Raw genomic sequence first — 27,413 nt, 5'->3', positions numbered from 1 at the left:
TCCGGCAGGGGCCTCACCTGTGTTGTATGCCGTGGGCATCGCTGAGAAGGGCAGCCCCTGGGTCAGCAGGCTTGGCGTGGCCACTGAAACGACCGGCGTGGTCAAAGAATGCGTGGCTTGAGACACCAGGAGTCTTTGTGTGTTCTGCTGAGGGAGAGAGAGAAAGAGAGAAGGAATGAGGCAGGGAATCTGAAAGAGGAGGAGGAGGCGGGGGGGGGGGAGGGGGCTCTCCGGCGTTTGGCCCCCTGGGGAAGCGGCCGTCCTCTGCATCGGAGCCTCACGCCACGGACAGCCGGGAGAGCCAGGGGCCCCCACGGCCGCTAGATGCGTTTCCTCCCAATGTGCCTCCTGAGGTCAGAGGTCTCTCCCCCCCCCACCCCGCAATGCTCCCCCCCTCCAGCAGGACCCGGTGCCACCCAGGGACGGCCTTGTTCGGCCGGCCCCATGAGAGCAGCCGCCCCTCGGCTGCAGCTGGGAACCCTGTGGATTGTGTCCTCTCTAGTGCAAAGACCCCCACAGCCCCCCGGGGGTCACCTTGAACCGCTCCACCCTTTCCTGCCACGGAGGCTCCGTGGCTCACCAGGGCCACACGGGGCTCAGGTTGGTGAGGCAAAACGCGCCTTTCCCAGCTTGACCGAGGCCCCAACCCTGCCAACCTCAAAGCTCCCTTGTCTTTTCTGGAGACGGAAAAGAAGGGGCGCCCAACCCCCCATGAGCTCCGGGGCAACGCGAAGGCGGCCTGGTTCTCCCCAGCCGCGAAACCCAAAGCCCCCCCCTCGGTGCCCCTTTCGCCCCCAATGCCCAAACCATCAGCCCCCTTCCGGCCTATCTCACCTTGTGCCAAGAGAAGGGCAGGATCCGGACAGGCCGAACCAAATGCCCAGTTTAGCTAAGAGAGGCCTGTTGGCCAAGGCAGCCAAGGAGGTGAAGGGGTGAATTTCCCCCACCCTCCCTCCCTCCCTCCTGTCCCACCCCAGGCTGCCCCCTCTGGAACCCCTCTTGACCCTCCGAGCGCCTTCTGCCTCCTGGCCCTCCGTGCCAAGCCCACCCACCCCGGCTGAGAGGTGGCGGCAGGCAGGGGTCCAAGGCAGCCCCGGAGGCGTTCTTGCTTCAAGGTCTACACTGGAGAAAGTCCTGCTTCCCTACAAGGCTCTCATTTATCCCAATGGACACACGATCCGTATCACCAATGCAGCCACCAAATGTCACCCCCGTTTCTCCTCCCGATGCTCCCAAGTGATGGTCTCTAGGAAACCACCCGGTGTGTACGGGGGAGCCCCACGGTTAAGGGTGGAGAAGACCCCAACGTCTCCCACCAGGAGCGGAGCCAACCCCATTCCGGGGCCAAGAGCACAGGGGACGCCTTGCCCAATGCCGCCTCCTTCCGTCTCAAGAGCCATCGGAGGCCCCGAGGCCAGAAGCGCCCCAGGGCTGTGAAGGGAAAAGCCCCCCGGCAGTGCCCCATGGCCTGGGGGGCCTTCACCTGGCAGCCCGGCCGTGCACGGAGCCCTCTTCTAGGGAGGCTGGCACACCTGGGCTCCTTCAGCACTGGGGGCCAGGAAGGGATGTCACGGAGGCTCAGAGGGGGCATCAACCCCAGGCCGGATCCAGTGGGCTGTGGGTGTGGGAATACTCAGCAGTGAAGAGAGGCAGCGCCCCAAGGACCCTGATGGAGCCATGCCACAAGGGGGTGCAGGGGGAGGATTCAGGGGACACCCCTTCCCCCTCCTCGCTAAGGAAGGGCAAGAGGGAATCTGGGCCAAAGAGGACCCTGTCTGTCTCAGGCCGAGAGGTGCCAGTCCTGGGGGGAGGCGGTGGGGAGGAGACAGGCAATGTATGCAGTTCGGAAGCATGCACCCCCCAGGAGGAAGGACACCCAGACCCCTCCGATGGGGCCAGAAGCCGGTGTGGGAGCCCCTGTTTCCGCTAGGGGACCCCCAACATCCCACTCACCATTTTAGAACAGTGGTTGACGAAAGACCCTTGTGTATGCACACACACACACACACACACGCAGAGGCACACCCATGCATAACTCACCAGATCCAACTGATCGTCCGTCTGGGTGCAGAATAAAAATGAAAGCAAAGGAAACTTATTACATTTAATTCCTAATTCCGATATTGCTTCCCACATTCACTGAGAATTCTGTGTCATTCGTGGACCTCAAAAAGAGTCACTGCTGGGCTAATTCGTCTCATGTCTGGGGAACTTCCAGGTGGAAAACACCAAAGCACCAATTAGTGGCCTTAACATTGGAACTGCCCGGGCTGCACCAAAACGGGCCCCGTGGGGATTGGCCCCTTCAGCAAAGCGTGCAAGGACAAGAGGGGTCCGACCCTGGCAAGTGGACTTGAACCCTCAGAATTCCTTAGCCAGCACTGCAGACTGATGCAATCTTGCAGATCGATGCCATTAATTAGGCAGACAAACAGATTAAAACCAAAGCGGAGCAGAGCAAAAGGCTTCCTTTCTGCAACTTTAAAACGAATAAGCAGAAAACAGAATTTGGCTTGCCGAGAGGCTGTTCCCACAAAACGCAGAGGGAAGGAGGGAGGGCGGACCCAGGCGGCCTGTAAGAAGGGTGTGTGTGTGTGGGTGTGTGTGTGTCAGACTGGAGTGGGGCATGAATGTTAACCAGCCCCGCCCCGTTTGCCGTCTCCAAAGGCTCCAAGGGCCTCGCCAACCGTCGCATCCTCCGACAACGACGAGGCTCTCGGCTAGGAGACGAGGGGTTGGGCCTCCCAAAGACGGACTGGAAAAGGGAAGGGAAGGACTCCCAGGGTCCGGACCCCTCAAAGGCCGGACTTTCCAAGCTGGACTCACCAGGTGCTGCATGAGGCCTTTCCCGCCCTGGGAGGTGATGACCCGGAGGTCCGGCTTGCGGAGGTTGCTGACCATGTGCTGGGGAGGCGGCGGGGGCGACTTCGCCTTGCCTAGGCTGCTTCCGTTGGAGACGGGGAGGAGGTTCGGGGAGGCCCTGGCGCTGCCGTAGCCGTTGCCTGCAGGGGAGCACAGAGCCATTCCAGGATTCCTTGCAATGTTGCGGGACGCGGGGCTGTCTCCCGCCTCCACTGCGGCCGGTGCAAATAAGCCCGGCGTTTCCCGCTGAAGCCATTTGGATGGGCAAGGACCACCAGCCCTAAGCTGGGAAGCCCCCTGAGCCGCTTGGGCCCACCCCAGAACCAAGCGGGCTTACCAAGCAGAGCCTGCCAGCCCCTTCCTCACCACGAGGCTGGGGTTCCCTCCTTTGGGTGGGTGCCAACGTGCCAGAGGCGGGCACTAGCCCCCAAACCTCACGGGGCCATCAGAGGCCTGGCGGTTGCCATCTTCCCAAAGGCCCCTGTGGGGCTTGTTCTGCACTCTTCCAGCCCCCAGCGAAGCCCTTCACCGGGCTCGGTAACCATGCTGGCTCTGCCTCCCCCAGCCGCTGCCCGGCTGCTGTGCAGGTTCCTCTGAGCCGCAGACCAGAAGCCCCCCAGCACGGTCCCCCCCAGGCAGCTTTCAAGGGGCCGAGGAATTCGGGGAATGGCGGGCTCAGCGGGGGCGGTTTGGGTCAGCCCAGAGTCCCTGTTGGCTTCTCAACCTGGGCCACTTTGAAATGGGCCAGACTTCAACTCCACGCCGGCTGGCAAGTCCTGGGAGTTTCGGTCCACCCATCTTAGAATGGCCAGAGGGGAGAAACGCCGCTTTAGAGTACGACAAAGAGCCAACGTTGGGGAGGGGAGGCAGAGGAAAGGGGGAGGGGGATGGAGCCAGGGCCCCTGCGGCCAGAGAGGGGGGAGCCCAGAGAAAGGGGTCCCGAGTGGCCCTCCCTGCTCCCGCTTTCCTGGAACGAGGGGAATGTTTTTGTGACGTCAAGGCTGACATTCAGGGTCCCTGCCAAGTTGCAAGCTGGAACAGCCGCTCGCAACAGCTGACGTGGGGGCTGCTCTGGAGAAGGAGGGAGAGGAGCCGGAGGGGGGCTAAGGCAGCAGCCTCTGCCCAGCAGACGGCCTTCCCGAAACCAGCAGAGCCCCCTTCCCGGGACCCTGCAGCCAGCTCCCCCTCTGAGACCGCCCCCCATCCTGGGGAGAGCCCCGGAAGGGCCAGGAAGGTGCCGCCGCTCTCGGCTGCCTCCCCGGGGCAGCTCCAACTGCTCGGGCCCCGGCTAAAACCAAACTTTTCAGTGTGTGGAGCCTCTTGGAAAACGGTAAAGCCCGCAGCGGGTGGGCTGCCTTCCAGGCTCCAGGGGGCTCAGCTGCCGAGCAGCCAACCCAGCGAAGAGAGGCGTTTGGGGGGGGGTCCAGGGCAACAGGGTGGGGGAAGAGCGAAGGGAGGAGGCTCCTGCCCGTGGGCTCTAACTGGCCAGGGCACCCCTAGGCTCAATGGCTCCCCTTCCCCCGCCACCGGGCACAGGCGGGCAAGGGGCAAGTCCCCAGCGCCCCAGAGAGGCTGGCTGAGGGCACACAGTGGGCCGCTTGGGCCAAGCAGAGCTGACCGAGAGCTGCCTCTCTGCCCGCAGACAGGGGCCTGGCCTCATGCCCGAAGCCACCCGGGATGGGCGTCCCATTCCAGGCAAGGGCTGGTTTTGAAACGGACGGGGACAAAGGAAGGCAAGGAAGCAAAACCTCTCCTTGAAACCCAGGCAGAGAAACTGGCTGGCCTGGTCCCCGCCAGTTTTGGGCTGCACCCAGCTCCCCTCCCGGGCAGGTTCTGGGAAGGAGGTTTGGCCTCAACGGGTTTGATTGGCAGGCTGGCAAAAGAGGAAGAAGGACCTCGGCGGGGGGGGCACAGAGCAGCCCCCTTGGTTAGGATGGCCTGTGTCTCCAGAAGGGGTGGGGGGAGGGGCCCTTAGAGACCAGGGGATGCACCTCCAAAGGGGGTATTTGGGGAGCCCCTCCCCCTTCCTATACTGTATAGAGGTATACACATGCGGGCACCATAAAAGAAGAATAAAAAAGAAAATGCTCCACCTTCAGGCCGGAGGCCGAGGGAACCCAATCCGGCATCGTCTGGCCCTCCCTCCTGTGAAATCCTGCCCCCCCCCCCCCGCTGACTTGCACTTTCTCAGTCTCAACCCCCACCTTCCTTCTCGGCCACCCCCAAAAAGGGGGTGAGGACAGCTGCTCCTCCCGCATCCGCTGACTCTCCTCTGGCTCAGCTGTCCAGCCGAAGGAGCCAAAACTGCGAGGGGGAGGGGAGTGGGGGGGCAGAAGTGGGGGATGAAGGCCACGGGGGGGGGGGACCTCTTCCCTTCTGGAGGGGCAGCTCCCGAGCTCCCTCGGCCCGGCGCTGCCGCGGCTACTCACCCACGGGGCTGGGACAGGCTCCGTTCGTGTTGCCCAGCTCCCCTCCGAGCATCGCCCCTAGGAAGAAGCCAAGAGGGTCAGTTGCATCCCCAGCCGCCTCCGGACAGGACGTCCCGCCAGAGATGCTTTCAGCCCCCAAGCCCTCCTGGCCACCGGACTAAATGTATGACGTCCTCCCCAAAACCCAGCACTTACTTCCAGTTTTTGGCCAAAGCGCCCCCCAGTGAACCATGAGTTCACATTTGCTTAATGTATTCACTTAATGACTGTGGCAATTTGCTTAATGACCACCACCACAAAGATCGTAAAATTGCACTGGTCATGGCATGACCTGCTCGATGGGCTTCACAGCCGACGACCGTGCTGGGCAGGCTCCATTGCAGTCATAAGTCGAGGACATTCGGTGCTTCTGTTATCTCCCCAAGAGGAACTTGTGGCTGCAGCCCCTTCTGCCCGTTTCCTCCGCCCAGGGACCCTCCGCAAACCTTTGCCTTAAGGCCAGGGGGCTCCTCCCATCGCATTTTGCTGCCCCTCTTTCCTTTGGCCGGCTGCTTTGGCCTTGCCCAAGAGGCCCCGAGGAGGAGCAGGAGGAGGAGGGGGAAGAGGAAGAGTGGGAGGAGGAGGAAGAGGAGGAGGAGGGGGGAGGAGGGGGGAGGAGGGGAGGGGAAGAGAAGGAGTAGAAGGAGGAGGAAGAGGAGCAGGAGGGGAGGAGGAAGAGAGGGGAGGAGGGGGAGGAAGAGGGAGAGGAGGAAGAGAGAAGGAAGAGGAAGAGGAGGAGGAAGAGGAGCAGGAGGGGGGAGGAGGAAGAGGAGGGGGAGGAGGGGGGAGGAAGAGGGAGAGGAGGAAGAGGAGCAGAAGGAAGAGGAAGAGGAGGAGGAAGAGGAGCAGGAGGAGGGGGAGGAAGAGGAAGAGGAGGAGGGAGAAGGCCGTACCTGCGCTGGCCGGCCTCTGCGGGAGAGCCGGGGAGACGGTGTTGCGCTGGAGGGCCGGCTGCTGCGGGGACAGCAACCGGGGGTCGGTCAAGGAGGAAGTCACCAGCGATGGGGTCACCAGGGAGCCCCCGGGGCTGCTGAACGGCAGGGCGCTCTGGTTGGTCACTGGCACCGTCACCGGCATGGCGAAGTTGGGAGCAGGAACGGAGGACTGTGGAGAAAAGGGGCAGGGGCGCAGCTGAGCCCTGGCGGCCGAGGGGAGGGGCTCCCCTGCCACCAGCACCACCCGAGCGAGCGGCGGGACCAGCCACGCAGCCACACAAGGAACCACGGAGCAGGGAGGTGCCCTGGACCAGGAGGAACGCTGGGATTCGGACACGATCTCTGACCGGTTCGGTCCTCCGAGAGCACCGTTCTCCTGCTTGGCAACTCCAAAGCGGGTGGGGAAACGCTGGGCGTGGGGGGCGAAGCTCACCCCCCCGAGCACAAACAACCCCCGAAAGAGTCGAACGCAGAGTTAGCAACCTCAGCCTGGCACAAACCGGGCAAGAACCAAGGGAACAGCCACTCAACTCCACACCCAGCGGGGCCAGGAGCCTCCGGGGTCTGCAGCCGCGCCCGAGATGCATTTGGGGCCCTAGCAAAGAGAGGCACGCAGGTGAGAGGAGCAAGCAGGGCAGTCGGGGAGGCGGGGGTCTTGGGGCGCCCCTAAAATTGTTAGTTCATTCTTAGGTGAGTTTACAAGCTGCCCAGCTCCAAAGGACTGAAAGAGTCGGGCATTTTAATCGGAGAGGGGAGCCCATTGCACAAGAGTTCCATGGCAAGAGAGGAAAGCAGCTTCTTCTTCTTCCTTCTTCCTTCTTCCTTCTTCTTCTTCTTCTTCTTCTTCTTCTTCTTCTTCTTCTTCTTCTTCTTCTTCTTCTTCCTCCTCCTCCCCTCCTCCTCCCCTCCTCCTCCTCCTCTTCTTCTTCTCCTCCTCCTCCCCTTCCTCCTCCTTCCTTCTTCCTCTTCCTCCTCCTGCTCTTTCTTCGCTAGCTGCCAGGGAGCCTCCGGGAGGGGCTGCCTTTGGGGGAGGGGCATCTAAGGGGTGGGGAGGGCTATTCGAAGGAAGGAAGGCTGTTAAGGGCAGGTCTCATGGAGGCCACGCGGCCCTCAAAGGGGCTTCCCTTCGGTGCGGGGGGCACCTTGGGGTCTCCTGCCCGCCAGGAGTAAAGTGAGCCTGATTGACAGATGATTTGCTGCTGCTGCTGCTGTTTTTGCACCGAGACCCTCAAACCGAAGGGAGTGAAAGGCGAGAGGAAGGCTGGCAAGCCGTGGAATGGAGTCGGTTGTTCCTAGAGGAGGGATTATTTTTCATGCAGTCACCTATGCGAGAGTTGGGCGGTCACATACGTTTGTTTAATAAATAAATACTACGTACATAAAGCCAGCCTGGCCTCAGGCCCAGCGGGCGGGGCGGCCTCCTCTGGACCTGTGTTTCCCTGGCAGGGTCCTTCCTCGGTCGCCTCAGGGGACCAAGCCCACCCCCCCAGGCCCTTGGCTCCCCCCTAGGCAGACGGGGCAGTCTTGGCAAGGCAAGCGGGTGTCGGGGAAGAGCGTCCACACGCGTGTTAATGCCTTGGGGGCGTGCAGGGCTGCCCCGCCCGGCAGCCGCCCCGCCCACGCGGAGGGGAGCGAGGGGGCTGCCCTGTTACTCACTGTGAGCCTGTAAGTCTGCATCATTTTATCAAACTCCTCATCAATCTTTTTATACTTTTCTTTGGTCTGGGGTGTCAGGGTAAAGATGTCCTCCCCGTCGGCGCTCTCGCCCTCTCTATGCTTCTTGTTCAGCGCCTGTCCGGCCAGGGCGGGAGGGAGGGAGGGAGGGGGGGGGGGTCGAATCCAACAAACAGATGAGAACGAGAGAGAGAGAGAGAGAGAGAGAGAGAGAGAGAGAGACGGTGAGGGGTTTCTGGCCGGCTGGGGGCGGCTACTTACGCCGTAGCGCTTGAAGAAGTTGTCCAGGTCCTCACTGGCTTTGCGGTACTTGTCCTCGGTCAGAGGGCTCTGGTCAACGGAGTCTTCCCCGTCGGGCTCTGGACTCTCGCAACCATTGAACCCCTTCTTTCGCAAGGTCTGAAAGCACAACGGGAGACGCTCAGGAGGGGCCTCGGGGGGCGGAGGGGACGGGAGGCCAGGCCCCCCCCGGCTCCGGTGGAGGAGATCCACGCAACCTCTCCCTCCGCCGCACAACGGCCCCCTCCTCCCCTGCCGTTCCACTGGGTCCCCCTCGTACACCTGCTGGGTCAGGGTGGCCCTCAGGCCAAGCCAGGCCGGATCTGGGGTCCCTGCAAGGCCCAGGGCCAGCAGGAAGTGGCTCTGCTTCCTGGAGACGACAAGGGCAGGTTGAACCCCAGAACTCGGTTCCAGGAAATAAAAGGAACTGGACAGAGATCCCAATGGATCTGGAGGAATCTTGGGGACCTGCTTGGCGGCTCCTGAGTGGCCCACAGGCCGATCTCTCCCCAGGCAGGAGAGAAGCGCCGGCACACTTCCTTCCCCGGCGTGTCAGGAAAACATCAAACGGCATGTTTACCAAGTATTTATTCCAGGCATGGCAGCTGATCTGAAGGCTGCCTTCCGCTGCCACACTTAATCATGGTGTTTTCAAAATACCAGAAGCAATTAGACCCCATTACGGAGCCCCCACTTGCCAATCCTTCTTGAAAGTCAACTTGTGGCAAGCTTGTGAAGAAGTCTTGATCTCTGGTTGGACTAATGAGAAATTGTGTGTGTTTGTGCACGTGCGAGAGACAGAGACGGAGGGAGGGAGGGAGGGAGGGGGGACAGGGAGAGGGAACAGAAGAGGGGGAGGGGAGGGAGAGAGGGAGAGGGAGACAGAGAGAGGGAGGGAGGGAGAGAGAGGGGAAGGGAGAGAGAGGAGGGGAGAGGAAGGGAGAAAGAGGGGGAGAGAGAGAGAGAGAAAGAGGAAATGGAAGAGGGGAGGGAGAGAGGGGGAGAGCACAGAGAGAGAGGGAGACAGAAAGGGGGAGAGAGAGAGAGAGAGAGGAAGGGAGAGAGAAAGGAGAGGAGAGGAAGGGAAAAAGAGGGAGAGGGAGAGAGGAAAGGAGGGAGAAAGAGAGAGAGAGATTCCAAAGGTCATTGGTCATTTCAGCCAAAAAAAGATAAGCTCTTCTGGATTAAATCCATGCCCCGAGCAGAGCAGCAGAGGGAAAAGACCCCAGGTGCAGAAATAAAGCTAAACAGGCATGGATTCCCAGAGCAAACATGGCTATTTCCCCCCAGTGGAAACTCATGGGCTGTGAGTGACCATGATTAATTCATGGAATTATAATTTTAGAAAGGAAGAGGAGGAAGAAGCCACTTTGGGAGAGAAAGAGCCAGAATGCAAGAGCGCCAACCTTTACCCTGAGCCAGGGGGCCAGAGGAGGCGGCCGGCACGTCTCCCCAGCTGTGATTCACACACTGGGCGAGGCTGAGAGCAGCTGTCCTCCCCCACACCCCTCCCCCTCTGAAGGGCAGCTGAGCCTCTTGCCCCACCTGCCCTTCTTCCCAGCTCCGGAGCGGCCCAGGAAGGCCAGAGGAAGAGGAAGGGGCTCTGGAGCCGGGAAGGCACCTTCCCACAGCCACCACAACGCGGCCGGAGTGAAGCGCCTCTCCGTGGCACAGACGTTTAATGAATAAATAAATGAGCAAACAAAATAAAAATAAGACTCCTGCTCATCACCAGCCTGCCAACCGCACTGGAAAAACTAACACAACGCACAGAAGGCAGCAACCGAGGGAGGGCACACAGCTCACCACTCGGCTCTGGGTCCACAGCACCCACCGGTTTGGGGGTGGCTGCGCCAGCCCAAATGACTCAGCTCTCTCCTTTAAGTCCCCAACTGAACTGTCGGGTATGTAATCAAGGTTGTTCAAAATATTCAAAATGCTACTCGAGGTTGTTAAAGGAATTTGGAAGAAAAATGCGCTTCCATTTGGATTCGGAAAGGGAGTGAAGGTCTCCCCAAAGAGGCACCTCCTGTAGGGAGACTGCCCTTCTGAAAGGCAGGGGTGATGAAGTCAATAAGTGGCAGGGACACACACACACACACCACACACACACACACACGCAGCCAGGCAGAGTGGCCAAGACCCCAGGGAAGGCAGACCTATCTAGGACAGCCTTAATCCTTCGTTCAGATTAGTTGCTTTCCCGGCTGCGGGGCCTCCCATCTTACCTGGATTAACCCATTTCGCTTCTCCTCTGCCCCAAGTGACTTCCTGGCAGCTTTGTGCCCAATGCCAAACAAGCCGGGGGCTTTCATCTGGAGAGAAGCCGGGGGCTGTGGAGGGGGGCCCAAGATGGGGGCTTTATCAGTGAGAGGAGCTTTTAGCTTAGCAGAGTCCTGCCACACTCCTCACGTTTCCTCACATGGGCAGACAGCCATGCCACCTGGAAAGGCTGCTCCGCCCAATAGGATGCTTGATAGGAAACAAGGAGAGGCCCTTTCCGGTTGGGGGCTGGGGGGTCAAGACGGCCGCGGATTCTCCTGCATGGGCTGCGGGAAGCTCATGCCAGAAGATCCTTCGCTCGGCCACGACGGCCATCCGGGGACGGGCCCCGAGTCCCCGCACTTCGCCAAAGGATTGCAATGAAGGGCCAACCGGGGCACTGCCAACAGAGCTGGGTGCAAGGGGAGAAGCTCAGGCCCATCCCACGGGTGACCCCAGCAAAGACCAGCCCCTCTCCAAAAAGCCTCACGCTCCCTGGCTGGCAGGGTCTCCAGCAGCCCTGTGGGGGAGACCTGTTTTGGTGGTGGGTGGCCTGGGGCAGAAAAGAGAGAAGGCAGGTCAGCCTCTTCCCACACCCCCCACCCACAAGCCCTCCTAGCCTCACGGTGGACTTTGAAAGGGCAGCCAAGGAAGGCTGGATGTTCCTAAACAGCTCAAGTGTTGTTCCCCACACGGGAAACGACTCTCAAAGTCCTAGACCTCTTTATATTTTGTTCCACTTGCAGTGACTCTGTGTGTGTGCGTGTGTGTGCGTGCGTGAACGTCCATGTGAGCGAGAGTGCAAGTGCATGCCTAAGTGTGCACCTGGCACAAAATCCCCACCCCCTCCCTGCAGAACGATCCCTCCCCCGTCCCTGGTCTCTCCCATCTCGAGCAGATAAATTGAATGACTAAAGGTTTTGTGTGCCTTAATTTCTGCTCGCTTGTAATGTCAATAATTACCCAGCCAAACCATTCATTTGTCTAGACCCTGCCAAGCGCAGAGGGAGAGCCACCCACGGGCAAATCCTCATTGAAAGGTGACAAAAGAAATGGCGGCAGTGGCGTGTCTCCCTGGGTCCCTCCTTGGGAAGCCATCCGAGGGGGCCGGAGGGAAAGGCCAGCCGGCCAGCCTCCCTCCCAGGACTCTCTCACTAAACCTCCGGCCAGCCCTCCCGAGCATGCAGGATCCACACCCTGCGTGGCCACAGTGGCGGCCCTGACCGTGGTCCCAGGCCGTTGACCAAGAACCACGCCACCTCGGAACAACCGCTGAAGGGTGTCCCCTGCGGGGCTGAATGGAGCCAGTTCCAGGTACTGTGGCTGGTGAGGGTTTGCCCATTTCCTGCGGCTTAGGATCCCGGGCACACCTGCTCAGCTCAACGGCCACGGAGCAAGGCTAAAATCCTACCCCGATTCTCCCCGGAGCCCCGGCAGGGATCAGATCCACCGAGCCAAGCCAGGCTCTCCAGCTGGTCTCCCGCACGGCTGGGCGGGTGGCTCTGCAGGCCGGCATGGAGGGTGAGCGCAGGCGTGGGACCCGCCCCCTCCCTTCCCGGGCAAGGACGGGGGCACACTACCTCGATGATGTCCGCGTTGGTCCGGCTCTCGTGGGGCTCGTTGTACTCGGTGTACTTCAGCAGCACCTTGTCCATGTCTGTGCTGGCGTACTGGAAGAGCTTGTTGGAGTGGTTGAAGATGATGAGGGCGATCTCGCAGTCGCACAGGACGCTCAGCTCGTAGGCCTTCTTCATCAGCCCAAACTTGCGCTTGGTAAACGTCACCTGCGGCAGACAGCAGAGCCGCCTCAGCGGGGGGAGAGGGGAGCCCCGAGGACGCGCCCACATCGGAAACCACCCAGATTCCACCCCTCCACACACACACACACCCTCCCCGGATTCGGAAGGCGGAATCGGGAGGAAACCTGGGAGAGGAGCTCAGTTCTCCGCCTTGGCCCCGACACCCCTTCCTTCCTTCCTTCCTTCTCTCTTCTCCCAAGATGGAGGCCGTGGCTGAGAAGTGACTCCGGAGGCCAGTTCCCTGGGGCTCCTTTTTTGACAAAATGAAGGGGCGGGGGGAAATGAAATAAATTCTATAACCATCCCTGGCACTATAGGATCGACCCTTCCTTCGGGAGGTAGGACACGCCCATATAAGGTAGATAAAATCTTTCTTTTCTTTTTTTAAAGGGATAGAATCTTTTTTTTTTTTTTTTAGCTTTAAGTGACATTCCCAACATTGAGTGATAAAAGAGATAAAAATGAAAATGTGTTCAAATATAATCACTTACAAGGATCTGGCAGGAATAAAGGTATTTAATTATGAGGAAACAAGGCAGATTATAAGATGGCGCTGGGTTTAAAAACCAACTCTGTCATCGAAAGATCCAAGCTGCACAAAATAGACGATTACTGAACTTGCACAGAGAGAATAAATACGAAAGTCCTTCAAAAAGTCCGTCCCCACCACCGACTCTACCAGCCCTGGGCTTTTCCTCCCGATCCCTGGCAATTAATTCTGCGGCTTCTGGAGACGTGGAATAAACCCCATTTCCTCTCCCCGTCTTGTTCCGAGCTTCTGCCCTGGTTTTTACAAAAAGCAAAAGGATTTTCTCCTTAGCATAGGTGGGGGGGGGGCTTTGGGGTCAGCCCTGCCCACCTGATCTCAGCCCACTGGATCATTGATCCTGCCCGTGACCCAGTTCACGTCCACCTTTCTCGGCTGAGGGCCTTCCTGCCTCTGAAGGGTCACAAGTCGAAAACCAGAACCAGCCCAATGGCACCCATGGGACCTTCCCGGATCCAGTGTCCCTTTGCCACACCAGCTGCAAGGGGGAGGGCCAGTTGGCCACCTTGGAGCAGAGTGTCGGGAAGGAGAAGGGCTCCGTCCCCCTTCGCTGTCTCTACGGCCAGCCGAGGCTGCAAAGTGGTTAATAAGATTGACTCCTAATCGCCTTTCATCCGCCCGGAGTGCTGAAGGACACACCACCAGGCCTCCCCCGCCAACCCCCAGGAAGTGGGATCACAGCTTCGCTCTTTCCTCTGCCCTGGGCAGAGTCACGTGGCCAGGCTCTGGGCTGGCAGAGCGCTAGGCAAGAGCGCTGGGAGGTCAGCGGCAGGCAGCCCCTTCTCTCCACCCGCCTGCCATCCCAGGGCAAGGCTGCTGACCGCCCCCCCTCCCCCCAATCCCCACAGGGCTGGCGCTGCAGCCAGGGGTGGGTTGAAGGGCGGGGGTACGCAGCTGACTTCCCAAATGCCGGGCAGGGGATTGGGCTGATGCCAGGCAACCCAGTGCCCACCCGGCTGGAAGCCGGCTTTCCTAGTGGTGGAGCAGGCCTCTTCTGAACCTGAACCCAGCACCCAAGACCCTGAGATCCTCTCTGCTCAAGCCAGGAAGCCTTGCCCTGGGATGTGTCCCGGGCAGCCTCTTTGTGTGCCCTGAAGCTGCCCACCGGAGTGAGGGTCTTGTGGGAAAGGAGAGAGAGGTGCTCTCCCCCAGTAAATGCCCGATGCCCCATTGCCAGGACGCGGCCTCCTTGTCAGGAGGAAGCTTCCGACTCCCCTGTGGAGCAGCTGCCAGATCTGAGGCAAGGGCTTCTCCCTCATCTGCCAGCCCCACAGCCCTCCTCGGCACCCTCCTCTGGCAGGGGAGAAGAGGCCCTTGCTCAGCCCGCCAGCCCAGCTGGGCTCCTCCAGGTGCTGGGACCGGCCGAGGAGAAATCCCTTTTCCTCCCGGGCACAGACTGGCCCTCAGGGACCCAGCAGCAGAGGGAAAGGCAGAGGGAGGGGGGCAGGGCAAGGAGACCCCTACCCAGAAAACCCAGAGGAGGCTGCTCCCCATAGGAGCCCCCTGGGGAATGGGTTGTCGCCCCCGGTCAGGTGAGACAGGGACCCCCTGCCCGTCCTTGGTCTCTGGGCTGACCTTGGGGTGTCTGTCCCACCCGATCTCCCTTGCAGGAGGCCCAATAAACCTGTCACCCCCCAAGGGCAGCTCTTGGGCCTCGTCCTCCGGAGGAGGCAGCCATGCCTGCCCCCAGCTTCCCTTGGCTGCTCATTGGGACAAGATCTGTACCTGCCACGGACCGGTGGGTTTCCTATGAGCAGCACTAGGGCACAAGGCCATGTCTGGGCAGAGGGACGTGGTGATGCCCCTCAGCTGCCCTTGGGGACCGTTTCGCCCCAGAGCCTCTCTCGGGTTGAGGGAGGGAGAGGCTGCCGCGGCTCCCCAGCCTTGAAACTGCCACACGGCTGGCTCTTATTTTAGGAGGAGGAGAATTAATTCCTCTGTTCGGCTCATTCTCTGCCCCCAAGTAGACTTTAAGGCCAAATGACAGGAGGAGGAGGAGGAAAGGAGGAGAGGAGAGGACGAGGAAGAAAGAAAAGAGAGGAGGAGGAAAAGAGGAGGGAAAAAAGGAAAAAAAATAAATAAAAAAGAAAAGAAAAGAAAAGAGGAGGAGGAAAAGAGGAGGAGGAGGAGGAGGAAGAGCAGCAGAAGGAAAATAAATAAAAAAAATAAAAAGAAAAGAAAAAAGAGGAGAAAAGAGGAGGAGGAGGAGGAAGGAAAATAAATAAAAAAAAAGAAAAAGAAAAGAGGAGGAGGAGGAAAGGGAGGAGGAGGAGGAGGAAGAGCAGCAGAAGGAAAAAAAAAAAAAAATAAAAAAGAAAAGAAAAGAGGAGGAGGAGGAGGAAAAGAGGAGGAGGAGGAAAAGGAGCAGAAGGAAAATAAATAAATAAAAAAAAAAGAAAAAAGAAAAGAGGAGGAGGAGGAGGAGGCTGGCTTTGGTCAGGGCTGGAATCAGTGACATCTGGAAGCTGCATCTGGCATGAATGTGCAGCAACCCAGGGAGTTCTGGCTTCCCCCTGGGACCCCCCTCCCAAATCAGCTCCTGGATGCCGGCTGTCCTTTTCAGAGCCTTCCTTGAAGACCCCCGAGACCCCACCAAGAGAAGAGCTTCTGCAGGACCTTTTCATTGGTGGCCTCCTCCCCAGAACAGCCGGCCCCCCAATATCCAGGACCCCTTCCCCACTGGAGCCACAACAACAGGGCTCTGCAGAGGGGAGCCTCCACACCAGCCTTGGCTGCTGCCAGCCATGGGGGCTTTGCTCGGCCTTTTGTCTCACTGCTTGGTTAAAGCTACTCGGAGCCATTAGCAACTGAGCCACTAACAAACCACCGCAAACAAATAAATAATAAACAAATGGGCGCACGGATGCCGCGAAGGGAGAAAAAACCCAACCACAAACATAATGTGGAGGCACAGATGTTTGTAGCAAGATTCTTTTCATCCGGTTCCCCCCCGCCCCCAACTGCCTAAGAACCCACCAGCACGTGCGTGGAAAGGCTGGGCAAAGGAGGCGAAGGGGCAGAGGGGCCCTGGGGGGCCCAAAGGGGCAGCGCCTGTCCCTGCAGGACGGAGCCCACGAGATAAAACCACCGACAGGAGGCATTTCCTCTTCAAATGGGCATGTATCTGCCTATGTGCAGAGTTTCCTGCACCCAAAGCGCTTCATGTACAGGCATGGCTGGAAACCCGACAGGCGGGCGCATGCACCAGGCCTCAACCACCTCACCCTGCAGATGTGGGCGGCAGTGGGCCGGGGGAGGGAAGGAGCCGGACTGGGACAGGAGGGGAAATCGGAAAAGGGGGCAGAGGCGATGCCCCGGGTAAGAAAATCCAGCTTCCATCCGTTTCATCCTCTCTCCAGTCCCTGCACCGTCCCTTCCACGCCTTCCCCCGTATTTGAGCAAATGGCGCTTTTTTTTCTTTCTGCTGTGAAAAGCCCGTCCGCTTGGCACCCACTTCCGGCTCCCGCCATGCCAGCAAGAAGGAAGAGAGCAGCGTCTCTAGTCAGTTGCACCAGCCAGAAGCCCACCTTCCCCCTACGGACAGCTGCGCAAACCGAGCCCCCAAACTCCTCCAAACATGGGCGGAAGGAAACAATCGGACCCTGAATGTTGCCGTGTCCCAGGAAAGCCGCATCTCTGTAGCACCAGCAAATGACCAGCAGCCTGACTGGTCAAAAATTCACAGCAAAAACTTGGAGGGGGGGGGGAAGCTTTCTATAACTGGTGGGAGGGGCTTTGGAGTGCTCGTGGCTGGTCACCTAAATATGAGCCAGCAGGGTGCTGCTGCAGCCCCAAAAGCCAATACAATCCTTGGCTGTATATACAGAGGCATAAGACCACGTGAAGTATTAGTACCTCTTTATAAAACCTTACTAAGAATAGCACATCCAGTTTTGGTCACCACATTACAAAATCTGGTAATGATCTGGTCTGCCCTCTGGGACCACGGAGTACCTGAACCGCTCACTGACTGGGTCCAAATGCTACATAAGAACACCAGCAGCCGAGCCGGGCTCCCCAACCGATTCCCGGTGGTGGTTGGCTCTGCACTGTCACCTCTTCTGTTGATATTGGTCATGGACACCATCACGTACCCAGGCGAAGGGCCACCCCTCCATGGTGGCTCCCTCCCTCTGGAACATCGCTCCCCCGGAGATTAGAACCGCCCCCACTCCAAATACTCTTCCGGAAGGCCCTGAAGACCTGGTTCTGCCAGCGGGCCTGGGGAACCCAGAGCAGGATGGAGTCCATCCAAGGGCTAGTATGATCTACTGTCACTGGGGCGGGAGGTGAGAATTGGGGAATAATTTTTTTTTTCCAGATTTTGTTCTGTTGTACTTTATTAATTTGATTCTTTTTGTTACTTTTTATTGTTTTTTATTTTTATTTTTCATTTTAAATATGGTTTTACATTGTGTAAGCTGCCTCAAGTTGCCATGGGCAAATAGGTGGCAATATAAATTAAATCAATCGATCAATCGATCAATCACGCGTGACCTGCAGCGGAAGACACCTGGACTCCATGCTCTAGGCGGATGGTGTTATGCTCGCTTCCACCACCAGGGGTGGGCTAAAAGCAGCAGGTTCAAACATGGGATGATCCCCTCAATCATTTCGGACTCCGCCTGAGTATCAAGAAAACGGAGTATTTAAAGACAGTCACCACCCCGGAACTCTTCAAATCAATGGAGAAAACCTAAAGAAGGTGGACATTTTTCGGTATCTGGGATCTCCACCTCCAAGGCCATGGTGACCTCAGTGGCGAGGTGTGAGCAAGGGTGAATGCAGCCTGGATGCATTTGGGAAAACTCCCCGGTGTGTTACGGGACGGACAAATGCCAACCTGTCTTAAATCTAAGTTTTACAAGACAACCTTCCCCCCTGTTGCACCATATGGCACTGAATGCTGGGCAGCAGCAACTGGGACCGAAAGCTCTCCCCATGCCATGGAAATGAAAAGGCTCCGTTGGATATCGGGCACCACCCTTCTTGGCCACATCACAAATGACACCATTCGGCAACATTTTGGTGTTTATTTATGAGAGAAGGCCGACTCCGGTGGTATGGACATGACCAGGGAGCAGCACCTCCCACTGTGGCCAAGACTGCCTACCAACTAGAAGTCAATGGCCGGCTACCTCATGGACATCTAAAAGAGAGATGGCAAGACACCATCTTGGAGGTGGAGGAGGAAATTACAAAAAAGACATTGAGACTCTGGAAAAAGTGCAGAGAAGAGCTACTGGGATGATTAGAGGCCTGGAGACGTAAAGATATGAAGAACAGATGCAGGAACTAGGTATGTTCAGCCCAAGGAAAAGAAGGACTAGGAGTGTCATGATAGCAATATTCCAGCATTTGAGGGGCTGCCACAAAGAAGAAGGGATCCAAAGTGCCAGAAAGCAAGACAAGAAACGGTGGGTGGAAGCAACCTGGAATTAAGGAGAAACTTCCTCACAGAACAATTAACCAGGGGAACAGCTTGACTCCAGAAGCTGCAGCTGCTCCATCACTAGAAGAGACTGGACAGCCACTTGTCTCAAATTGTGTAGGGTCTCCTGCTTGAGCAGGGGGTTGGACTAGAAGACCTCCAAGGTCCCTTCCAGCTCTATTCTGATTGATTCTGGTTGAAGTGGGGAGCTGGTGGCACAGAATAAGCCCTTTCCTACACACACACAGACACAGACACCCACAGAGGCAACCAATGGGATCCTGCACAGCTTGTCCTCCTCGCCAGCAGGCCATTCAGGGCAAGGGGGGGGGGCAAGGGATCTGCAGCCCTTTGGAGAAATCTCTTGAATGGGGGCAGGGGGGGCGGCAACGGGTGTGATTCCTGGCGAGGAGTGCAGCGTAAACGCACCAGCCAGCACAAGGCAAACCTTCAGCGCCCACTTGGGACATCTCCCGATATCACCAACCCTGCCCACCCGCCACCCCACCCCCCAAACTGAGAGGATGAGAAGAGGGCCCGAACCATTGCTCTCTTCCTCCCCGCTTCCCTTGTCAGGGTCACCTAGGCAGCAGTTCCACCTGGTTGAATCTCCTGGGTCCAGAGGGGAAGCCTGCTTTCCAGCTCTTGTCTTCTTTTGGGGCAGCACAACCGAATGAGCATGAGCGCTCTTCACCCCCAATTGCTGGAGGTTTCAAGGAAAGCTTGGACATCCCCTTGGTTGCACTAGATGATCTCTGAGGCCCCTTCAAGCCCTAAGATTCTAGGATTCTGATCAACCCCAAATTGCCCCTTGGGGGAGGCACCCATCACTCTCGCCACGCTAAATGGCAGGGCTGGGGATTCTGTGTTTGCCTGGAGAGGTGGGTGGACGGACAGCAGCGGCCGCATCCTTAGGTTCAGAGGCAGCCCGTGGCAGGTGGGCCAGTAGAAGAGATCCAGTAGATCCAGACAGGGCAGGAATTACAAAACAAACAAGACAGGTAGGAATGGCTTTCTGCAGGCAGCGTGAATGTACTGAATAGCCAAAAATGTTGCATTCAAATATTGTTTGGCTGGAACATTCAAGGCTTCAGAATGCATTACTTTCAAATTTATTTCTGCTTTGCAAATGGTTTGGGAGACAATGGCACGACTGAGCAGAGGAATGTGACGTTAAGGTGTTGCAAGTCCACAATCAACCGATCAAGAGGAGGAGGAGAAATAAGGCGCTTAAAAGCTATGCAATTCCAGCAACCAGCTTCTGGTGTGCTGCTGTCCCTATTTACGTCCTTGCAGCCACTCTCCCTTTCCCAATTCCATGACACAATAAAGTAATGGGTGAGCCAGGGAGACACCCCCCTCCCACCCCACACCCCTTGACATCACTGGAGTGTGGGCCCCAAAGGGTTTGGGGAGCGGAGCAGGGCCTCCCCTGGGGCAACATTCATGCGGTCTGGTTCTTTCGGTCACGGATTCCAGGAACAGCCAACCAATTGTGCAGCTCAGCCGGGAGGGAATTTGAGCCTGGCTCCTAGGGAGCTTCCTGCTCCTCTGCCTTTTGCTTTACAGGGAATTGTCCCTTCAGGTTAGCTGGGCTGGTTTTGAATTGGGCTTGAGGGCGGCCAGGGGGGTCTCTGTGACCCTGCCAGGGACTCTCCCTCCGCTGCCCTTTCAGCCAGGATAGGCTTCATCTGGCGGCATTAACCTTCTAAGTCTAAGAGGGCCGCCAAATCCTCTTCCACTAGGACATAAGCTCTTTGCCGGGGGGGGGGACGGCCACGGGTCCCAGCCTGGCACAGGCTGTGCCAAGGCCGACCGCAGGCAAATCTGCTGCCACAACATCCACTCTGCCATCGGGACGAGAGGCTCCAATGCTGTGGGCCTCTGTCCCCCCTCTCCCCCAGGAAAGGCCCATGGCTGCTCACTCCTCCAAGGCCTCCTTTCTGGGGGGGGGGGGATGCCAGCGGTGAGGACCTGCTGCAGCTCAGCCCCCTCTGGCTGAAGGGAGGATTAGACGCTAATCTTGCCAAGACGCCCACTGAAGCCAGGCTGTCCGTGCGATTGTTGCTGCCCTCCCAGGACATCCCGCTGCCGAGGCACCACCCTGAATCACCCAGACTGGTACGGAGGAGGCCAGTAGAGCCGAGCCCCCCCACCCCTGCTCTGCGGTGAGCGGGGAGATCAACCAGGGCAGCCACCTGCAGGACGGACATCTCCCTGGGAGGCAGGTGACCCCCTGCAAGGAGCAGCTGCTCCCCTGAAACCCAACACTCCTAGATGGGTGCCCCCAGAGCCCCCTTCCCTCCCCCCAGCTCTGCCCTGATGGGAAGAGAGGGGCTGACTGCAGGCAGGGGCCTCCCTTGGCCCTATTTCACGGGGGATCTCCACCCACCCCTCAGAACGTCCCAGCCTGCCAAGTATTTTCTCTGCTTTTCACAGCTCCCAGGAACTCTGCAAAGTTCTACTCGTTTCCTAACGGAAACTCAACTGCAAATACATTATTCTGGGTGCTGAATGAAGCAACCAGCAAAAGGCAGCCCAACCGTGATCCAACCTAACCATCCTGCATAAGCTTAGGGGCTGGACTAACAAGCCCTCCCACTCCTCAGAAGGTGGGCGATCAGTTATCGGTCCGACCCAGTGCAGGGAAAAACCGTCGTCGGGTGCTGTAAGGAGCTAAGAGGGCCAGAGCTGTCTCAGCCTCCAAGGGCGAAGAGCAGAGTCGCCTCCAAGTCCATCCCTTGACAGAGCCACCCAGGGGGAGGACGGCAGGGAGAGGGGCAGGCCTGTGGCCTCCGGGGCTTCAATTTCCACCCAGAAGGTTCCCAGGAGGCAGAAGCCTCCCACTGTCTCACTGCCTGCATGGCTGCTTTTGGGAAGGACCCTAAACCCTCATTCGGGGGCTTCATGGGGACGTTAAGCAAAGAGGGGGAAAGAGGGGAGCTCTGGGGCACTGGAGAAAGGCGGGACCTCCCTCCCATTCCCCACCTCACTGCTGGGGACCTTCTACCGCTGAACCAGAGAGAGTATCTTAACTCACTGCACCTCTGTATGGTTTGCCGCTTGCACGGGGGCAGATAGGAAAGCGTTCCAGAGGGTGAATGTCATTGCCCAGAGGATCATGGGTTGCCCTCTCCCCTCTTTGGAAGAGCTTTATAGCTCCCGCTGCCTTAAGAAAGTTCAGAACATCCTCACAGATCCATCTCATCCTGGGCACACCTTTTTTTGAACTATTACCATCGGGCAGATGGTACAGGATAATAAAAACAAGGACAAATAGGCTGAAAAACAGCTTCTATCCCAGGGCAGGAGCTCTTTTGAATTCTACTGTATAGTGCAGTATGAATGCAATATCAGGCGTTTTCAGTTCATTGTGTGGAGGGTGAAGGATGTGTGTTTGTGCTTATTTTCATGGTCATGATATGCACTGAGGATGGTGTTTGATTTCGTTGTACGAGGTGCAATGACAATAAAGTAAACGAACTAAGTTCACTAAAGAAAATGTGGCAAGAAAGTTCGTAAAATGGGGCAAAACCCCCACCCTTCACGGTGGACCAAGAGCCACAGAAACCGCTGGCCCCATGGAAAAGACCTGACTGTGAGCGAGGGCCCAAGGCCTGAGTTGTGGGTTGAAGGTTCTCCCTCTTAAAACCACACACCCTGCCAACCCTCCTTGGTTTCCAAGAACACCCTCCACCATCTGCCTTCTTTGCCTCGTGTGAAATGGGCCCCACCCTAGACAAGCCAGCGGTGGCGGCCGTTGGATTTAGCCAGCATCCTGCTAAGTCCAGCTTCCCAGCAGCCATGTGCTCAAGAGCCATCTGCCCTTAGCACCTCAAAGGGAGCCATGAAGGCCACAGCCGTAAGAAATGCAGGAACCCGTGAAGGCTCATCCTGAGCCTCAAACCCCATTTCCATCATTTGGGAAGCGCGTGTCCTCAAAACAGCCCCCAAAGCTGTGGCAACGTCTCTCCCCACAATAAAAGCTACTGCTGCTTCAAGTCAGGAAAGGGGGCCCTTCAAGGCTGCATTTGGCCCTGGAACATAAAAACAGTTCAAATTCAAAATATTCTGCACACTCCTACTCTAAATCGCTGCAGAATGCTGAGAAACACGATCGAGAACGTTCAGCCAGCCAGTCAGTCATGGGACTTTTGATTGATTCAAATCCACATCGTTTTGCACATGAATGTAGCATTTCTCCTCAAAATAACAGCGTTTCCCGCCCCTTCCATACTTCATATATTACAAGGTTGCTGTCAACTTGAAGAAAAATGTCACTAAGAATAAAGGGATGGTACCTCATCCCAAGGTTTACAAGCCAGGAGTCGGAATGGAGGCTCTTGGGAAATTGAAAAACACTCAGAAAAAAAAAAACCCGTGCCAAAAAACTCCCATTACTGCTGCCCAGAAACCCTCTCAGGGGTCTCCATGACATCACCGGAAGCCAGGCCGGCTCCCTTCCATGTCAAGCCAAGAAAAACAATATATATGGTCCACGTACAGCCGGCTGATTCATTGGAGCACCTTCTTGTACAGTTTATTTCGAAGATTTGTAAGGGCCTAAAATGGATGAGCAGCCGTGTCATTGCTTCTTCCCTCCCAGAGGGATGTGCAGGGGGGACGGGGACTGCAGCCTGTCCTTGCTCCATCCGGGGGTCCACAGAGCCTCTTTCCACCAATTATGCTCGGGGGAGAAGAGAGGCTGTGTGCTGTGTAACGGGGGGTTGGTGGTCATGATGGCAGCGGCCTCCTTCCTCTGCTCAACCCCCCACCCCCAAGGCAGTTTTCCTGGGAGTTCAGCTGCCCACTGAAATGGAGCCTCCAGAGGTTTGGGAAGCCAGGAGTTGCGGGGGGGTTTCAATGGGGGAAGGGAGGTTTGAGCTTCTGCTCAGATTCAAGACCGGCCACCTCGGGAGTCCAAGTGGATTGAAAGAGACTTCAGAGCACGGGCAAATAGGGGCACATCATACACAGGTGCTTGGGAGCCTCTATGAGCCGCCCCCACCCTCCCCCCGTCCAATTGCACAAGCATTCCTCTTTGATGGTCTCCCCCAGCCAGGGCCCCCCAGCCCCCCGGCTCCTCCCCACCTTGGCCCTCTGAGCAGACTCGGCCAGGAGAGGCTGAAGGAGGCTCTTCCTGCGTCCCCCTAATAGGATTTGCAGAGGGGACCAAGGGAGCAGATCGGCCGGGCGGCTGGAAATCCGAACAGGCCATCTGCCACCAGCGGGGTCACTCTCAGACCTCGGTCCCCAAAGGGCCGGGAAGGGTGTGGCTTAGCGGTCGGTCAGCGAAGCTGGCTGAGGCATTCTGGGAGTTGAAGTCCACAAGATTGCCACGGTTGGAGAGCCCTGGCTTAGGGGGGCCATAGCGTGTTATGCAAACACAAGAAGCGGGTGGATAAACTCGAGTTTAGGACTGCACCAACACAGCCCCTGCTAAGAGGTACCAGAGGCGGGGAAAACTCCTTCGCCAATGTCACTGCGTGGTGGCCCCCTTCTCTTCCCTACTTCTCCGTTGGCCCTCCAGTCATCCTCCGCGTTGCTTCAAGGGAGACGAAGGGAAGTCACGGGCTTCCTGGGAAGCGACGCTTTTTGCTTCCCAGGTCAACTTGGGAGTCTGTTTCCCCTTTAATACCAGGATAAGATGAATCCCCCCCCCACCCCACCCTGGGGAAATCCACGAATCCTCAGAAACCCAACAACTGCAAGGCCAGAATTTTCTCATTTACTTCAAAGCAGACACAGGGGAAGCTAAGTTTAGAACCACCCTATCATCTTCCCCACCCAGAGATTCCAAAAGACATCAGAAATGCTGGTTTAACTGTTGTTGGTTTAACTGTTGGAATTGGGGGAAGTTCCTTGCAAAGTCGGACATGAAGTTGGAAAAGGCAGCCTGTGTCAGTCATGACATCAAGCAGTCTCTCAAGTAACATAAAACGGAAACTGCTTCCTTGATCCTTATCCTAAATTTGGATGGATCCCCAGGAATTTTGAGGAAGAAGAAGCTGAAAACCCTGAAGGATCCCTTATTTATGAGCCAGAGGGACTTTCCGGTCCATATCCTTAAGCATCACCGCACTCAGGGGTCCAGCGCTTGGCAAAGCAGAAAAGAAAAAACAAGATTCTGAAGCCCATTTTATCACACTGGAAATATCCCAGGTATTTGCCTCTATTGATTTCATAGGTGAGAAGAAAAGTGAAACCCCTGGTCAGCTCTGGACTGAAGGCTTCGAAGGCTTCCAGACATCAGCAGAAGCCAGCCTCTGTCCCCCCCGGTGAGTTCTCCCTGGCTGAAGTCTAACCACTAGACTGTATGACCAACCAAACGGGAACCAGAGGACCGCAAGGGATGCAGTCAGAAGGATGAGGGTTGGGAAGCAGCTGCCAGACCCAGAAGTAGCAGGAAAAGAGCCTGGGTGGGTCTTCAAGGGGTCTGGCTCTAGACATCCCAGAACCCCATGACCCCAAAAATGCAGAGGCAGCCCCACCCCCTGAGCTGGTCCCTCTGGGTGCCTCGGAGCACCAGAAGCCCAGCAGGCACAGACAGGTACACCGAGGCCCACCGCTTCTGCTTCCCCATCAAGCAGGCACAGGCCTCTGTGAATCCACCGGGATCAGTTAAGGACACAGACAAATAAAGCCACTTCATGCCACTGACCTGCCGGTTCCTTTCATCCGTAATCCTCTGGATCTGGATCTTTTTCCTCCCCATCTTCTCGCAATACGAGGTGACTCAATTTTATTTCAAAAAAAAAGATTAAAAAGGAAAAAAAAAATCAGTGCGCGATCATCCAAAAAAAAAAAAAAAAAAGCAGCTTTCTTAAAAAAAGGAAAAAAATAGAAAAAAATTAAGAAGGGAAGAACGGATTTCTTCAGTTCATTATATTCCACTCGGGATAAATCCAGGTGGGGAGTCATAAAAACAAGAACGAAGGAGCCTGCAAGGAAACAGAAGGGAGGAGGGGTTAAAACCACGGCTTGGCTGGGGGGTGAGGGGATCTGGGGCTGCTTGACCTGCACCTCCCCCTCCCCCCGCATTCCTCCAAAATCAGCTGGGGATCCTGGTATACACACACACACACACACCAGGAAAAACACCATGGATGCGGTTCACCCCCATTTCTCCCTCCGACAATCTCGCAGCAGGTTCCTGACACCCCGGGAAGTAGAAAGGGGGCGTGGGGGGGGCACCCCACCCCAACATCTTCCAATTGCTACTTCTCTCGACAGGTTGCTTTTCCTTCTGATTCTCCCTAGAAATGCGACGATTTCGCCCCGGCCTCCCCTTTTCTCAGGAGGGCTGCTCTGGGTGATTGGCAGCGCAGCAGCGGAAGCGCCTTCCAAGCCCAAGGAAGGCCGCCTCTCTGCCATGACCCGACTTGCGTGCACAGATTATTATTTCTGTACAGCCGTGCTGCAGGACAACCTCCCGACGCCCACCTGTCCTTTTCAGAAGGCAACGGGGGGCAACAGGAGAGGAGAGTTTCTGGGTCCCCTGCCTGGAAAAAAGCCCCCCCAGCTCCACCCTTGGCCAAACCTCCATCAAGCCAGGCCTGACCTGGTTTCCTTCCCGAGCTTCGTGTTGACTTCTCAGCCTGAGATTTTTCTCTCATGCAGGTCCTAAACCCCACTCAATTCTTTTGAGGTCGGCCAAGGTCAGTCCAGGGCAACCAATGCATTCAGAAATGCAAAAAGATGCCTGCAGGCAAATAAAAAAAAGGACCGAATGGTTTAATAATCTATCGGAGATGGTCAAATGAAGGGGTTTAGACTTGATCACCTCTTAAGTCCCTTCAATCCATCCATCCATCCATCAATCAATCATATTTCCTTGCTCAATGAACAGCAAAATTTTAAAAAAACCAAAAGGAACAATTAAAGTACCAGTCAATAAATACAAGACGATACTGAGAGTTAGCAGAAGAAGTAAGAGGAGAGGTGAGCAGGGATTGGACGGGAGGGGTGTCTTAAGGCCCTCCGGACTCTATGATTCCCGGGAGGGCAGAGAGGCCTCTGAGAGGCCCCCATCCCTTTTCTCCTCCCCGGGAAGCAGAAGGGGAAGAAAAGTTTAAACCCCAGAGCAGCACAACAGGAAGTGCAAACTGCACACACCTGGCCTGTGCAGGCACAAAAGAGCCACAACCAACCATCAATTCGTGGTTTGTGATTCTTTGAAAACACTCTGTTTCCCACCTGGGCGCTTGGCACTCTGGAAGACCCAGAGGACGGAGAGCCAAACTCCAGGGGGTTCCAGAAGGACCCCCACCTCAAATGTACCAGGCCACCAGATCAGCTTCCCCTCTTCCTCAAAAGCCAACGCAACTGGCACTGCCTTCTTTCCCGCCTGGCGCTTTCTGGTCCAGCTGAGACGGGACCTCTGGTGGCACCCAAGCCTTTGGTTACGAGCCAAACAGACCCCCTCGGAAACCCGCGCCCCCATCATCTCCTCCATGTCTTGAATCCAGAACAAGCCTCTGCTTCCCACAAGCCCCAGTGTGGACTGTCCCGCTGCGTCTTGCTCTGCCCACCCACAGAAGTGCCCCGTCTCCCCCAAACGGGGGCTGGAATAAACCCTCCCAGCTGGGAAGGCTTCTTCGGTGCCCCTGGCTGGGAGCTGCCACGCATGGGAAGATCCAGTCAAGCCACAGATCACATTTGCCATGGGAAAAAGTACCACTTCATGTAGCAGATGCCACAAGGGGCTTTTGTGCCCAGCTGTCTGGGGAATGGCTGGCAGTCTGTGGGGCAAGCGAAGTGAGGCAGCTGGGAAGAGTTGTGCCAGGCCAGGCCCTTCTTCCCCTGCCTCAGAGGTGCCCACCTGCCAGCTGTGGGAGTGTCAGCTTCCAACAGAATCCCCACCTGAAAAGCCAGCCTGCCAGAAGAGGAGCACAATGACCCAGAACGGAAGGAGGCCTCTGGGGGGGGTGTTCACCACAATTACGGGCCTTTTCTGCATTGGCTCCTGGCAAGAGCAGAGAGCCTCACCGGGCGACCAAAGTCTTTAATGGGGAGGGGATTCTCAAGGGATTCCTTTCATGCCCAGAGCTGCCGGCTGCACCCAACCCAGGTCCCCCACAGAAGCTGCACCTGCTTCCACAGCACCCGACCAGTACAGGAAGGTGCAACTGGGGAGTCAGCAAGAGGCCACCCCGC

General features: G+C 57.2%; 1 protein-coding gene across 1 annotated transcript in view; it reads right to left on the bottom strand.

Annotated features, from left to right (window-relative positions):
- MEF2D (myocyte enhancer factor 2D) overlaps positions 1–27,413 on the bottom strand; it is an 83,438-nt gene that overhangs the window by 5,695 nt on the left and 50,330 nt on the right. The window contains 9 exon segments of the mRNA XM_087943719.1: positions 18–147; positions 2,041–2,061; positions 2,827–3,002; positions 5,292–5,348; positions 6,224–6,434; positions 8,201–8,338; positions 12,061–12,264; positions 24,919–25,198; positions 25,819–25,959. Coding sequence (XP_087799845.1) covers positions 18–147; positions 2,041–2,061; positions 2,827–3,002; positions 5,292–5,348; positions 6,224–6,434; positions 8,201–8,338; positions 12,061–12,264; positions 24,919–24,972 — 991 coding nt within the window. The 5' untranslated portion in view covers positions 24,973–25,198; positions 25,819–25,959.

The sequence above is a fragment of the Notechis scutatus genome, chromosome 14 (genome assembly GCF_049901735.1).
Source record: "Notechis scutatus isolate UNSWTSFEM ecotype Mainland chromosome 14, rNotScu1.2, whole genome shotgun sequence".
NCBI lineage: Eukaryota > Metazoa > Chordata > Lepidosauria > Squamata > Elapidae > Notechis > Notechis scutatus.
This window is presented reverse-complemented; position numbering and strand designations above follow the sequence as displayed.